This window comes from Ylistrum balloti, unplaced genomic scaffold (assembly GCF_031769215.1).
Source record: "Ylistrum balloti isolate Yb309-2 unplaced genomic scaffold, AGI_CSIRO_Ybal_v1 Utg370882, whole genome shotgun sequence".
Taxonomy (NCBI): Eukaryota; Metazoa; Mollusca; class Bivalvia; order Pectinida; family Pectinidae; genus Ylistrum; species Ylistrum balloti.
Genome location: NW_026782502.1, coordinates 1,067,626 through 1,082,980, shown reverse-complemented (window position 1 = coordinate 1,082,980; position 15,355 = coordinate 1,067,626). Strand labels below are relative to the sequence as shown.

Sequence of the window (15,355 nt, the reverse complement as noted above, 5' to 3'; positions counted from 1 at the left end):
TATTGACAGTTCAGACGTTTGTCTTTCGTTTCCCGATGGTCCTACGTTACAAAATTACCTTGATATCAGAATATTTATACATTTTAAAGATTATCTTTTTGCTTTCGTCTTTATCCCGTCTGATGACATTGTACAATGCACAGTTATGTAATACGTGATGCTACTATGTACATCTTTTGATATTTTGGCCCGTGATCCATCCAAAGATAGGTATCCAGTAAACGTGAGCATTGACCTTATAACAGCAGAATTGACGTCATATTTCAAAGGCAAACGTAGTCGATAATCAGGGGTTACGAGTCCATGAACATTTCAAAGGCAAATATAGTCGATAATCAGGGGTCATGAGTTCACGAACATTTTATGTAAACTACATTAATATACCTCCTACTTCACTTAGTGAAAGGTGTGTTAATTACGTGGTTCCACTGTGTATTTATCAGTGAATTCATGCGTTCCTTCAAACATTGTGTACAATATTTATTAACAGATTCAGTCCGTAACATTACACCAAGAAGGCATACAAATGGTCAGGTCTGATGGTCATCTGCTAAGGGTAACGGTCAAAACTGACCACTTTTAAAATGAAAAATAGTGTAAATCTACCTCATGCACACATGGACTATTCTGGGTTGTATGCACATTGTAGTATCAAATCATTCAGTTCTGCACATGGCTGTATATTCGTGATTATCAGCCGAGGTTAAATATCATCCTGGGAAGTTTTGTACAAGATATCTTCTATACACCGCCATAGTTTATATGTACAACAAGCATCACAACGTCAGGATGTTAATGATCCACGATCGAAATTTAAATCATATTTCATGAAAGATAACTAGATAAATCCGCGCAAATATGATCGGTTTGTTTTGTCTCCTTCAACCGTCATCCTGAGAGGTCGAAATTTAGGTATTCCGAACTCTCCTCTTAAAACGATATGTGACTCGAACACTGATATGGTCGCAAACATATAATGAATATGACCTTATAAGGCTATAATAGCAACCGTTTACATGTAAATAGTGTAATCAGTCTTCAATTCTAAAGCATGTATTTAGTTGAACTGGTAAATTAGAAATCTGAAATCTCAATGTCACCTTATCTCCACACTTTTATAGAAATTCATTCTTATTTCTTCGCAGAATCAAGCATCCGGACAAATGGATATGGACAACCTCCCTAAGATGATGAACGATATGACAGGTATTCTGACAGAGGGATTGTCCAACATGTTCTCTGGTGGACCCAAGGCTAACGAAACGGATGAATGTACAATCTTATAAAGAAATTAGAGACGTTCCAAAAGTCCTCTAGCATTTACGACTATATATTGTCTCTAATGAACCATACTGAGATGTCCGAATGTCGTGTTATAATTGATTGAAATGTACATGTAGTATAATGACGACGAATCCTTAAAAAATTGATGGATTGATTAGCACGAACTTTGCTACATATTAGGAGTACACCAAACTGTCTCCATAGCATTAAACATGTACAATGTATTTGTTGATGTATGTTATAGTTTCATATTTCATGATGAGTTAAACATTCTTTATATAACCGATTTTTGAATTATGATATTTTAACATAAACTGTTTATATAGCAAACATTATAGCCCTGTTCTGAGATAAAGTCCAGTTTGATTATGGAGAAATAGTGAAGATGACAAAACTTTTAACTAGCATCTTCAAATGCAGCTTACTTTGTATTGTGCACTTACACATTATATGACGTTGTTTCGGTCTTTTTAAAGAATTTCTCCTTCACAATAATGGTTTCACGACCTTAGTGTTCAAAGATAGAAATGTTTACGGTGGGATGAGTTATCTCCCTTGGAATAGGAATTGCTGTAAACTGATTCTATCTAAGATTTCATTAATTCTATAGCTATAAAAGGCTCGATTTTGTACAATATTTTTATACAATCAACATGTTTTTCAACACTGACAGATTAATACCTCTTTCATAACTCATTGCAGACATTAAACTGAAAGATGTATGAAAATATGTTTCATATTTTATATACGGTATATATTCATCAGTTAATCACGGTTTATACGTTTCACAATTAGTGTAGTATTTATGAAATGTTGCTCAAGTTCGTCAATTTTTTTTAGAGAAGATGTAAAACTTCATACATATAGCTTTACAGTACTTAATCAATACAACATTATTCATGTTACACTTGATATTTTTACACGGAGAACATAAAGTTCATTCGGAATTTTATTGTTAGTTATAAAGTAGTATAGTAGTTTTAGTCTAAGTCATCTTCCATCTTAACGTTTATAGTACAATAATTCATATTTTATATTAAATGTCATTTATCTCGTTTTGATATTTATCTGTGATCGATATAGATTTATATATATTTATTAAAGCATACCTTGTTTTATATTTCACAAGAAGGCAAATATTTTCTATATAATCATAGATAAATAACTCGTACATCGTTTACTTAAGATCTTCACACGGTTCCATCAAGCAATCGATTTATCGATCAAATAAATCAATAAAAATATAAGAAATATTGAAAACAACACCGAAATTTCTACAAAACACTGATATATTTATATTTGTTAATATTATGTAAATTTATTTGTCATATCTGGATTTAAAATTTCCTGCAAAATTTAAAATTAACTTTTAGGTAACATATAAAGATCAGCGTGGAAAACATTAATGTTTTGCAATTAAAAAGAATGTTTTTACATGTGAAGACAATCACATTGAATAACATTAACCCTTGTAGTAAAACACGAAACCATAGACCTTATTGTTTACATGTGCTAATGAACATTTTTATACAACTTTATATGTTCACATGATTATGTGGTTTTGAAAAATAAAAGGAAAACCAACTTATGTTTTGTTCATGACTTTCTTTATTGAAGTTTTCATGATATCTGAATGTATTTATGATATAAAGTGAATATACAACACAATTATCTACTGATATGGTGATTTCATATCTTATCTGAACAGTATCTTATTTAACAAATACCACAGATTAAACAAAAGACACACAAGTGAAATAGCACCTTTTAATAATTTAGAGTTAGTTACAGTAGAGCCAAATAATGAATTAAACTGCATTACACATCTGTCTAAGACTGGTCAGTGATGCTAATGTCCTAAATTCTGAAGCCAAGGAAGCGAGCGCGGAAAATCCAATGAGAGTGGGAAAATGTCAAAAATTAATTTCATAAATCAGATCATTTTTTAACAAATTCATATGTATATTCAGAACTGTGTCACTATTCCAATGAATTAAAACGTGACATGCAGGTTAGGGCAATATCCGGGTATTTAAAAGTTCACCGTCCGATCCGACCCGTTCGCCGACTGATCCGACTCGTTCGCCGACGTATCCGACCCGTTCGCCGACGTATCCGACCCGTCAGCCGGCTAATCTGACCCGTTCGCCGACAGATCCGACCCGTTCGCCGGCTGATCCGACTCGTTCACTGACTGATCCGACCCGTCCGCCGATTGATCCGACCCGTTCGCCGACGTATCCAACCTCTTCGCCGACTGATACGACCCATTCGCCGACTGATCCGACCCGTTCGCCGACTGTACCGACCCGCTCGCCGTGTTATGGAATTGTTGGTTGATGAAAGCCATGACTTACGTCTTTTTTCTCAAACCGACCATCCGTCAGCCATGCTAGGTTTCTCAGTTGATATGTTGAGATTGACGTCGTCACGTCAATACCAGAGTATCAATCGAGCGTTGTCTGAACTCGATGTACGTACTCAGCAATCATTACGTCACATGTATTCCGCGGTGGTTCCATATCATAAATCAAATTTCTTATTCAAGAAATAGCCTTTCCGCTAGGTTTCTGTAAACTCACATGTTTATATGTTCACTTCTTTTACATCCAATAAACAGCCAGGGCTATTTAAGGACGTGCCAGTTTTGGTTGTTCGTGGAAAAGACGGAGTTCTCGGAGAAGAACCAACGATCTGCGGCCAGTACCTGTTAACTGCCCCACGTAGGACCTCGAACCCGCGCCCCTTAGGTGGAGGGATTGTTTTAAAGATGGTCAGACGCCTTAACCAGTCCACCATCCCGTTAAATACACTTCGCGGTAGCAGCTTTCGATACAGACCAAACAGTAAAATTTATCTTTGTAAACATCTCAAATGCATTCAAATGTAGTCGTCGTTTGTTATCTTCACTTGTTGACGTACCAGTTTAGACTCTTGTCAGTTTACAAGCTTCTTAGGCACATTGATAAGAGTTCCCCACTGATTAAAGAGTTCGGAAGATAGATATTTTATTTTGTATTTAATGTATAACTGTTCTTGCCATATAACAAATTACCGGTCCTCTTCTTGGAAAATCTTGTGTACAACAGCCAAGATGAGAAAATGAAGCAGAATGATACGACAGCCGGATAACCAAACATGGACGGATCTGGGATGAAAATTATCATGATAAACTTTAACATGTCCATGAGTTTGTTGAGAGAAGACTGAAATCCGTTGACGATTCCTCTCTCAGTCTCTGTGACGGCTTCTAGAAACAGCTGCGTAATGGCAAGGTCAGTCAGCCAGACACCTGGGAGGGAAGAATGACAAACAAGGGTAAATATTTGCCTCAATATGCGCATTAGGTAATTTTAAGTAAACATTTGTTACGTCAGGTTTATATTATATAAGCGTACAAAAGCCACACAGGTGAATAGCACCATTTAATAATTGAGAGCCAAACAATGAATTAAACCGGAAATGACTGTTTCGACTGATTCTCCAGTGATGCTAGGAACCTAAATTTTGAAGCCTAGGAGGCGACTGTGGAAAATGCACGTTGATAGATCGCTTTACCGTGTAATGGTTAAATACAGTAGAGCCAAAGTTATTTCACGTTACAGATGGAAAAGTGTATTTTCTAAAATTAGCTTGAATAATGGATCATGCGTTATAACTTACCAAATCTAGCCCCCACAATACCCATCAGTAACATGATGATGGAGGCTTTAGACTTGGGAAGAGTGTCCTTAACATCCGTGGTGTAATTACATAATGACGTCATGTCAAACTCTGGCTCGGCCAGGGATTCCAAAGTCATATTAACATGAGGTTCCGCCAACACAACAGATGATACCAGAGTCCCGGGTATGATTTCGGCGGATTTCGTACAGTTGCCTTGGATTATTTGGTCTTGATTGGTCAACTCTTTGTTTGGATCAAATGTTCCTCCGGGCATCCAAAGTGACACAATACAGAGACAAAGACAGCCGACCTCCCAGCTCAAACCTGTTAACAATACACAAAGCATAGATAGGCGACCTCCCAGCTCAAAACTGTAAACAACACACAAAGTATAGACAAAGACAGGCGACCTCCCAGCATCTAACCTGTTAACACTACACAACGTATAGACAAAGACAGGCGACCTCCCAGCTCAAACCTGTAAACACTACACAAAGTATAGACAAAGACAGGCGACCTCCCAGCTCAAACCTGTTAACAAAACACAAAGTATAGGCAGGCGACCTCCCAGCTCAAACCTGTTAACACTACACAAAGTATAGACAAAGACAGGCGACCTCCCAGCTCAAACTTGTTAACAAAACACAAAGTATAGGCAGGCGACCTCCCAGCTCAAACCTGTCAACACTACACAAAGTATAGGCAAAGAAAGGCGACCTCCCAGCTCAAACCTGTTTACACTACATAGAGTATAGACAAAGACAGGCGACCTCCCAGCTCAAACCTACTACACAAAGTATAGACAAAGACAGGCGACCTCCCAGCTCAAACCTGTTAACAAAACACAAAGTATAGACAAAGACAGGCGACCTCCCAGCTCAAACCTGTTAACACTACACAACGTATAGACAAAGACAGGCGACCTCCCAGCTCAAACCTGTTAACAAAACACAAAGTATAGGCAGGCGACCTCCCAGCTCAAACCTGTTAACAAAACACAAAGTATAGGCAGGCGACCTCCCAGCTCAAACCTGTTAACAACACACAAAGTATAGACAAAGACAGGCGACCTCCCAGCTCAAACATGTTAACAAAACACAAAGTATAGGCAGGCGACCTCCCAGCTCAAACCTGTTAACAACACACAAAGTATAGACAAAGACAGGCGACCTCCCAGCTCAGACCTACTACACAAAGTATAGAAAAAGACAGGCGACTTCCCAGCTCAAACCTACTACACAAAGTATAGACAAAGACAGGCGACCTCCCAGCTCAAACCTACTACACAACGTATAGACAAAGACAGGCGACCTCCCAGCTCAAACCTGTAAACAACACACAGAGTATAGACAAAGACAGGCGACCTCCCAGCACAAACCTACTACACAAAGTATAGACAAAGACAGGCGACCTCCCAGCTCAAACCTACTACACAAAGTATAGACAAAGACAGGCGACTTCCCAGCTCAAACCTACTACACAAAGTATAGACAAAGACAGGCGACCTCTCAGCTCAAACCTGTTACACAAAGTATAGACAAAGACAGGCGACCTCCCAGCTCAAACCTACTACACAAAGTATAGACAAAGACAGGCGACTTCCCAGCTCAAACCTAGTACACAAAGTATAGACAAAGACAGGCGACCTCCCAGCTCAAACCTACTACACAAAGTATAGACAAAGACAGGCGACCTCCCAGCTCAACCCTGTTAACAACACGCAGAGTATAGACGAAGACAGGCGACCTCCAAGCTCAAACCTGTTAACAACACACAAAGTATAGACAGGCGACCTCTCAGCTCAAACCTGTTAACAACACACAAAGTATAGATAAAGACAGGCGACCTCCCAGCTCAAACTTGTTTACACTACACAAAATATAGACAAAGACAGGCGACCTCCCAGCTCAAACCTGTTAACACTACACATAGTATAGACAAAGACAGGCGACCTCCCAGCTCAACCCTGTTAACAACACACAGAGTATAGACAAAGACAGGCGACCTCCCAGATCACAAAAATGGTTCATGTCATGAAAAGACTAAAATTCTGACTTTCCCTGTCATTTTGTTCCATTTATGATCAAAAGGATTTCCGCAGTTGTATTTTTTGAAGTTGTAGTTTTGAGCAGAGTAAACATCTATCTTATGTACTGTTTTGTTTATTGCCATGCCTTTCCTCGCCCTACATTTACCCTCTACTTCCGGTATAAATAGGCCCAACTTCCACCTGATCTTATTTTAATGTTACGTCATTACAGATACAGGTATCTTCAGCTTCGTTCGGATAGAATTTCGGTTTTCTAATTACAATGATAACTGGATATAACTTCTACTTGATACTGGAGTTCACATTTAGTTTTACATTTGTCCTGACCAAATTTATAAAAAAGGAGGGGGGGGGACTAATTTCACATGTAACTTTGTGTCTGTTTATAATATTATTTTCATTTTACAATAACTTTCAATTTCTTGTGTTTCCGAACTTTTTTTCTGTCTCAATTTACCTATAGTTCCAGCTCTAACCAGGCCACACTTGCGCCGTAGGATGGGAAAGGATATCGAGGCAAGGATACCAAACACAGCTGCACATCCGATGAGAATACCTACTAAGGACTCCGACATACCCTGCGTGGTGGCATATCCTGCAACAAAGTCAATGTGACAGGGAATCGATAATAAATCACTTCCTGGTGTGTGTCTTAAAAATTTGTAATGGCAAAATTTGTCAGCTTAATTAACGTACATTGGAATATGATTGTTACTTTCAAACTTGTACCTGTATATTCAATATTCTGCTTCCTCTGACTGTTATGTAGTCGAGTTTATGATGTAAAATAACAATCGGATGGAAAATAACTTCAGTTTGGAATTTATTTCTAAAATTTTGATTTTCCGTAGACACATAACAATTTTCGGCCATTAGCACTAAGGACAAAGTATATATGATGACATGTAATTATCTTGGCTATGCAGTACCGTATTTGTTTCTGAAAGTTGCTTTTAATTTATTTAAGTGTTGTATACTCCATTAATTATGAATTTGCTATAAGACAAAAAGATGTTTGATGCTCGTTAGTTTGGTGGTTCCCAAAGTTCACTTACATTGTTCTCACTTGGAAACGTGACATTACGTGTATTGATCAAGATTAAAATGGCGGGTGTCCTTGAAGAAACAGAAGACGCTAACTCTTCCGGAACACCTTGCCTTATTCCCCTTCAACCTTTTTTCAGGAGTCTCCGTATAAATCTTTATTTATATTTGGCCCTAGCTTTATGAAATTTTAGGTTGAATTAAGATTCTGTTAACATTTTCTTTGATGTCTATATGTATATATATATATATATATTTTACCACTCACCTATTGTTATATTGTCGAACCCTAGGACAGTGAAGTACAGAAACGCCAGCGACCATCCAGCAATCGATACGTCATATTTCATATACGTTTTCCATCCTCGGTATAGTGATATTAAACTATGACACAGCTGTGCTGACAGACTACTCCGCTTTTCTTCCTCTTCTTGTGGCTGTGAAGACATACCGATCTTATCACTTACCGCCTTCTCACCAGCCTCTACATCTTTCGTCGTTAGTTGCTGATCAGAATGAGGAATTATATCGTTCGAAGAATCTTTCCCGTAGACCCCAAAGTTGACCTTATTATCGGTTGATTCAAAATTATTTTTCTCCGGGTTGGGTGAAATGCTTCTCTCCTGTGCTTGGTATGATGTTGAATTAATTTCTGTCCCCTGTGGGTCGTTTGTTGTTGTAGATAACTCACTATGGACTGTTTGCGTGATGTTCTGATCTGTTTTTGGCGAGGAATTTCCCTCGTTTGTATTGCCGTCCGATGTGAGGTCGTGGATCTCGATTCGAGGTAGATTATCTAACTTCGGACCTCCCTCGTTGGTATTGTCGCCTGATGTGAGATCCTGTTTCTCGACGCCAGATTTTGTGTTTAATGTGAAACCTGCCTCGTTTGCGTCACTGACCTGTGCCAGTTCCTGTTTTTCGACGTTAGGTGTTGTGTCACCTGCTGGTGCGATGTCGTAGATCTCAACGCTCGGTGTCGTATTTGCCACCGGTTCCTTCGTGGACACATCACGTGATGGGAGATTGTGATATTCTTTGTCAGCATGGTGTGTAGATATGATCATTTTGCTCTCGTCTTTAAATTCTGAGAAAAAAAATGTGTACCTTCAAACATATCATAAGATCACTCCTAATATTAAAGTATCCACAGCATGTGTAATATACATGATAATAAAACCGTCATATCTCTGCCTGTACGACTTTAAAGGCGTGCTATTGTATGTAGCTGCCTGTCGAAATGAATGTTTCGGCAAGTTATGAGACAATTTTAACCAAATTTATGTCAATATATCGAGATAATTATAAATTCAAGTCAAATTAGTTATGATGGGTCTCGATAGAAAATAAATAGTCTGCAGTATATAACATTATATATTACTTATTTCCTGAACGTGAGCGAGAAAGTTTTCACGGGTAATAACATGGTCCTCCATTTCCAATAATCACGGTATACTATAGAATCAGCAGGCTTCAAATTATATTGTACAGTATTAATCACGAGTTCAAGTTTACCCAAGCTTCTAGCGAAGTGGTTATCAATTCTTATGCATCTATAGATGATAATTTTCACGGGCCTAAGATTTTCGCGATTTTCTTTTAATACCATTGAATTATGTTTCAACAATTCAATTGAAAATTTCGATATCTTATACGAAGTGTATCATTATTTCACGGATTAAATTTTCAAAATCACCTAATGTAATTGCAAAAGTATCATCCCCGCGAAAATAGACAGTTATAAAGTATCATTACAATTGTGGAACTCTTCTGTTGTGGAGTTGTATTGATTATGATAAAGAGTGTTTGTTACATACCATGCTTATCGGCGGATGATTTTGAATGTAAAGCTGGAACCAATGTGTAGATTTTCCAGATTAGATAATACTCTGCGAACACAGCAACGATGTTCCATCCAGCAATAAAAATGGCACCGTATAGGTGAGAACCGTATGTCATAATCTGTCCTGTTACTAAGGGAGCAACGACCTTGGTGCACAAATCAATGAAGCGGAAAGTCGCACTCATTGCTGTAAATAGGAAGTTATGTTACTACTTAAACATCGTGACACATTACGTCTATCGCATCCTATACTACATTACAAGTTATTCCCCGTGACACATGACGTCTACCGTTTTTTATACATATAATACTACATTAAAAGTTATTACCCGTGACACATGACGTCTATCGCATTCTATACATATAATACTACATTACAAGTTATTACCCGTGACACATGACGTCTATCATATTCTATACATATGATACTACATTACAAGTTATTCCCCGTGAAACATGACGTCTACCATATTCTATACACATAATACTACATTACAAGTTATTCCTCGTGACACATGACGTCTATCGCATTCTATACACATAATACTACATTACAAGTTATTACCCGTGACACATGGCGTCTATCGCATTCTATACACATAATGCTACATTACAAGTTATTACCCGTGACACATGACGTCTATCGCATTCTATACATATAATACTACATTACAAGTTATTACCCGTGACACATGACGTCTATCGCATTCTATACATATAATACTACATTACAGGTTATTCTCCGTGACACATGGCGTCTATCGCATTCTATACATATAATACTACATTACAAGTTATTACCCGAAACACATGACGTCTATCATATTCTATACATATTATACATATAATACTACATTACAAGTTATTCCCCGTGAAACATGACGTCTACCATATTCTATACATATAATACTACATTACAAGTTATTCCCCGTGAAACATGACGTCTATCGCATTCTATACACATAATGCTACATTACAAGTTATTCCTCGTGACACATGACGTCTATCGCATTCTATACACATAATACTACATTACAAGTTATCTACCGTGACACATGACGTCTTCGACATGCAAGACTATAAAACAAGTGCATCTGAAAATCTTTGAAAGACAATAAACCAATAACGGTATATTTCATAATCTCTCACTTTGTTACCATGACAACATAACATTCCATATGAGTGAGATCAATAGCATTACCTTGTAAGATTTCGTATGTAGGACACAGTTGTCATTAAACTAGCTATGTTTTGCGGCTGTCAATAGTTCTCTATTTACTTTTAACCATTGTAACTCTAGATTTTACAGTGATGTTATATTATGACCTAGTTTGATCTAATTTCTATTTTTTGTTAAGATTCTCTTTATGTGTCAATGTTTTCTTTCAAAAACTTATTGTGCTATCCTGATTCTGCATTTTCTATACTCCGGAACTCTGATATCTTTTTCAGTCTTAAGAAATGCCCTATTTCATGAAAAAATATCGTAACTTGTTAGGTTATTACTTGTGCATGGAATATATTCTTGAAACTTTTGAATCTATTTGTAAATGTCCGGATATTTTTTTTTTATTTCAGACAATTTTGTATGCTGGTATCCCCAGTAACAATTTCTGTGTAGATGATACAGTAATACGTGTATCATTACTTTGACAATGACGTAATTTGATTTCACAACTTTATAGAGATATAGTGTGTTTCTAAATCACGGATATTTCGTTACATGTAAGTGACCTGCAAATAATACAAACCTGCACGGGTAAGAACGAAGACACTCTACAAGTCACGTGAACCGTCAAACGTCCTCACTTACTTGCAATAGTGGCCTTGTCTCGCTGACAGATCTCCACAATCCAGTCTCGCTCCATGATGAGAACACGACCAAGGTTAGTCAGGTTAGCGAAAATGGTGATGATAACGACGATCGCGAAACATAGAGTGAGGAGTCGGGAGTCTTCCCAAGCAGCCTCGATCACGGGTCGGTACTTTAGGACGAAGAATATGACAACGCAGCAGATGGAAATGCTGATGTTATTGAGAATGAGGGCGACACGTGCAGCTAAAATATTTAAAGATATAATTTTTGAAATAAGGGTAGAAATAACATTCCACATCTCAAGTTCATTCGCTGGATTTAAAATCATAGTTATAGAGGGTATGTCACAGCAGAGATGTCTCTGGTCACAGATATGGTCTTAATTATCTGTCAGATTTCAACTGAAAGAATTTACAGCAATAAAGATTTGAGATATTGTGGCCTTATAAGTTAAAATTGTCACATCGATATTATAAATCATAAAACACATTATGTATATATATATGACGTACAAAAGGAATTGTGAAATATCCGAAACTGATGACTCAATGAATGGCTGGGAACTTCCAGCCTTTAAATTCACGGTAAACGTACTTTATTTGGCACAATTAATTTTTGGTGCAATGTAACTTTTTGACAAATTGATGTTATGATGGTTTACGCATCTATAATCATTGCTACATAAGCTAACTGTAGAACCTGAAATCCGCGTACTTATATCTAATGGCAAAGTGTTCATCGCTAAAATAAGATTACCACAAAAACGTGTAAATCTAAAGTATAATTTTACCATCAGTATAAACATTGTGAATTCTCAATGTTTACATATAATGCTTGAGAGTGCCACCTTACCCTTCAGTCTGTTGGATTTGTCGATCCAGTCCCCGATGACTGCAGCCAATAGGAGCATGGCGCCACCATTGCTGAACCCATATAGGGCAGTGAGCTGTAACGAATGTGGGGTGACCTCGACAAGAAACAACCCGATACCGAACCACCACATCCGGGCACCCTGTTTGAAATAAAGGAAACGTTACAATAAATATGATACAAATCCCTGACCACATACGGGCTTTGAACTTTAAACTACGCTTTAAGTTTACCTCTTCATCTAAATTCAGACCAATCTTGTTTTTTCTCAGTCGTTTCAAAGATTTCAACACATTAGAATCCTACCTTACAACGATAACTGTTAGATGACTTTCGAATGGTTGTTTGGCTTTACTAAATTAAAAATTGTATCGAAATGCGTTTAAAATTGAAATAACTATTTCCTAAAAAAGGATTCAACATCATAATCCATGACAGAAATTCGACTTGTGTTCTTAAGCTCGTTCGGTTGAGCGTCAGACTAGTCAGCCAGAGGTCCCGAGTTCGAATTCAAGCGGAGACATTGAAATAAGTAATGACCTCTGCTACATATGTTTGACCTAAAGAACTTGGTTCTTTGTTCTGGCGGTTTTTATTTTGTTTGTGGAGGCATTGAATCAGATGATGTAGAATTTCTCATATATTGTGAACAGTGCCTTGAACATAGGTTTTGTTGTCGTTATATTACAATCTAATATTATTTTCTAATGAAATTTCCTTTTTTTTCAGAATCCCAAAGAAAGTAAGGCCATCGGATAGAGTTGTTTAATTTTTCAGGATAATGTTCGGCGATCATCACTCCACGATCGGTTCTTGATAACTACGATACGATATAGTAACACACGTATTGTAGACGTGATGGGACATTTTCGGGAGTGTAATCTACCACAAAAGTCGTGCCTATCCAGATATTACATTGTAATATCAGTAAAGGGTCAGTTCTTCCTCCCAAATATAATTCATTCAAGATACCATCAAGTTGTGCGGATGTAAATTTTTTAATCGAATGTACTTTTATATATGTAAATGCTCTACATTAAAGACAGTTTGATGTCACTATCCCCGGAGAGATTGACATTCAAAAAGCAGCGTTCTTTAAAGACTTTTGAAACAAGATATCTGACAGATTCTTGTAAAATATTATCTAAAAGGTTCCTCCAAAATGTGATATTCTTTCACTATGAAAACAGCACCATGACATCAATTACATACATTGACCAAAATTGACATTGACATCTTGTCTCATTTTCGATTATTTTTTTTATCGTAAATTTCCTTGTTAAGTTTTTTTCTTCGCGTTGTGCCTTATTTTCATATCAACTTTGAATATAAGTCAAGATTCCGTTGATAAGTCGTTTTCATTTTCATCTTTTTATTTAAACATCTCTTCCCCTATCCCCCTCCCCCATGCTCCCCCCCCTCCCCCCGGCTTCATTAAAGAAGATGACAATGATAGACTGGGGTACATACTCACCATTGTGGTAAAACAGTGGGAGATATAGACAAACAACTTCGTCTTGACAGGAATGTGGACGTCATGATTCTCTGGGTCTGAAATTAGATATAAGATTAATGTTATTTCTGATTCAGACTAAATATCTGTGAACTCCTTGAGGTTTGCCGTAACCGGCATGCTTCGTTTAAATTCACTCGAATAGTGGCACGGTCCAGAATATAATCAATAACATATGTGACACTGGTTTACGATTTTTCTGATTTATGAAAATTGCTAAATATCTAACTATTTTGCTCGTGCACCTCCCCTGGTCTCGATTTTGACTTTTTTTTCCCGATCACTTTGGATTTTCCTACTTTGCCTCCTAGGCTTTAACATTTAGGCCCTTAACATCACTGACAAGTCCCAGAAGGGCAAGATGATCTTTGTTATTTTGCAATATTTTAATACCTGTTAACCATCGTAACCAAAACGTGCCAGAAAAGAGGTCAGCTTCCGGAAATTCCGCGAAATTTCTGTACCTGATTTCATCAAAGACGTTCAGTCATCTTCAGTCCTTCAGACTACTGACGGTGGAGTTGACTGTCTTGTTGAAGCATATAACTCTGGTATCGAGGCTCTGATCGAGAAACATGCACCTCTTCAGACAAAGGTAATTACTGTCAGACCTAACGCGCCTTGGTACAATGAACAACTTCGTGATGCAAAACAATTGCGGAGGAAGGCGGAGAAACGTTGGCGAAAGACCAAACTAACCATCCATCGCCAGATATACAGAGAACATTGTCGGGCAGTCAGTTCACTACTCATTCAACGTAAGAAAGATTATTATTCAGGAAAAATCACAGAATGTGGATCGGATACAAGACAGCTTTTTAGACTCACCAGAAACCTTATGGGACATACTGGTGAAATCGCCCTACCAAGCTGTTCTTCTGAAAAAATCTTGTCCAACAAATTCAGTGATTTTTTCCAGGATAAAATCAATACAATCAGGCAAAAGATTGATGTTGTGAACTCAACTTCCGACACTGGCATCTCTGCCATGGATGCCGATATCCAATTCTCTGGTGAACCTTTGACGCAGTTCACTCCAACAACTGAAGAAGAATTGCGCAAGATCATTACAAACTCTCAATCGAAATCCTGTGAGCTGGACCCGCTTCCCACAGTTTTACTGAAGCAATGTCTTGATGCACTGCTCCCCTTGATCACCTTAATCATGAATAAATCATTAGCAGAGTCTAGGGTTCCATTGTGTTTCAAGAAGGCTACTGTAAGACCACTGCTGAAGAAGCCTGGACTGAACAAAGAAAAATTAAAGAA

General features: G+C 37.6%; 2 protein-coding genes across 2 annotated transcripts in view; one reads left to right on the top strand and one right to left on the bottom strand.

Annotated features, from left to right (window-relative positions):
* LOC132559240 (titin-like) overlaps window positions 1-1,286 on the top strand; it is a 90,821-nt gene extending 89,535 nt beyond the window's left edge. Inside the window, exon 24 of the mRNA XM_060223857.1 lies at window positions 1,146-1,286. Coding sequence (XP_060079840.1) covers window positions 1,146-1,286 — 141 coding nt within the window. The remainder of the gene's footprint in view (window positions 1-1,145) is intronic.
* Window positions 1,287-4,292: 3,006 nt separating this feature from the next.
* On the bottom strand, window positions 4,293-14,792 carry LOC132559281 (solute carrier family 40 member 1-like). The gene is made up of 9 exons (XM_060223896.1): window positions 14,786-14,792; window positions 14,048-14,124; window positions 12,556-12,715; window positions 11,701-11,946; window positions 9,862-10,074; window positions 8,313-9,131; window positions 7,458-7,595; window positions 4,948-5,274; window positions 4,293-4,576 (listed from the first exon to the last, which is right to left on the bottom strand). The coding sequence occupies exons 1-9, from the start codon at window positions 14,790-14,792 to the stop codon at window positions 4,293-4,295; spliced, it is 2,271 nt and encodes a 756-aa protein (XP_060079879.1).
* Between the last annotated feature and the right edge of the window lie 563 nt (window positions 14,793-15,355).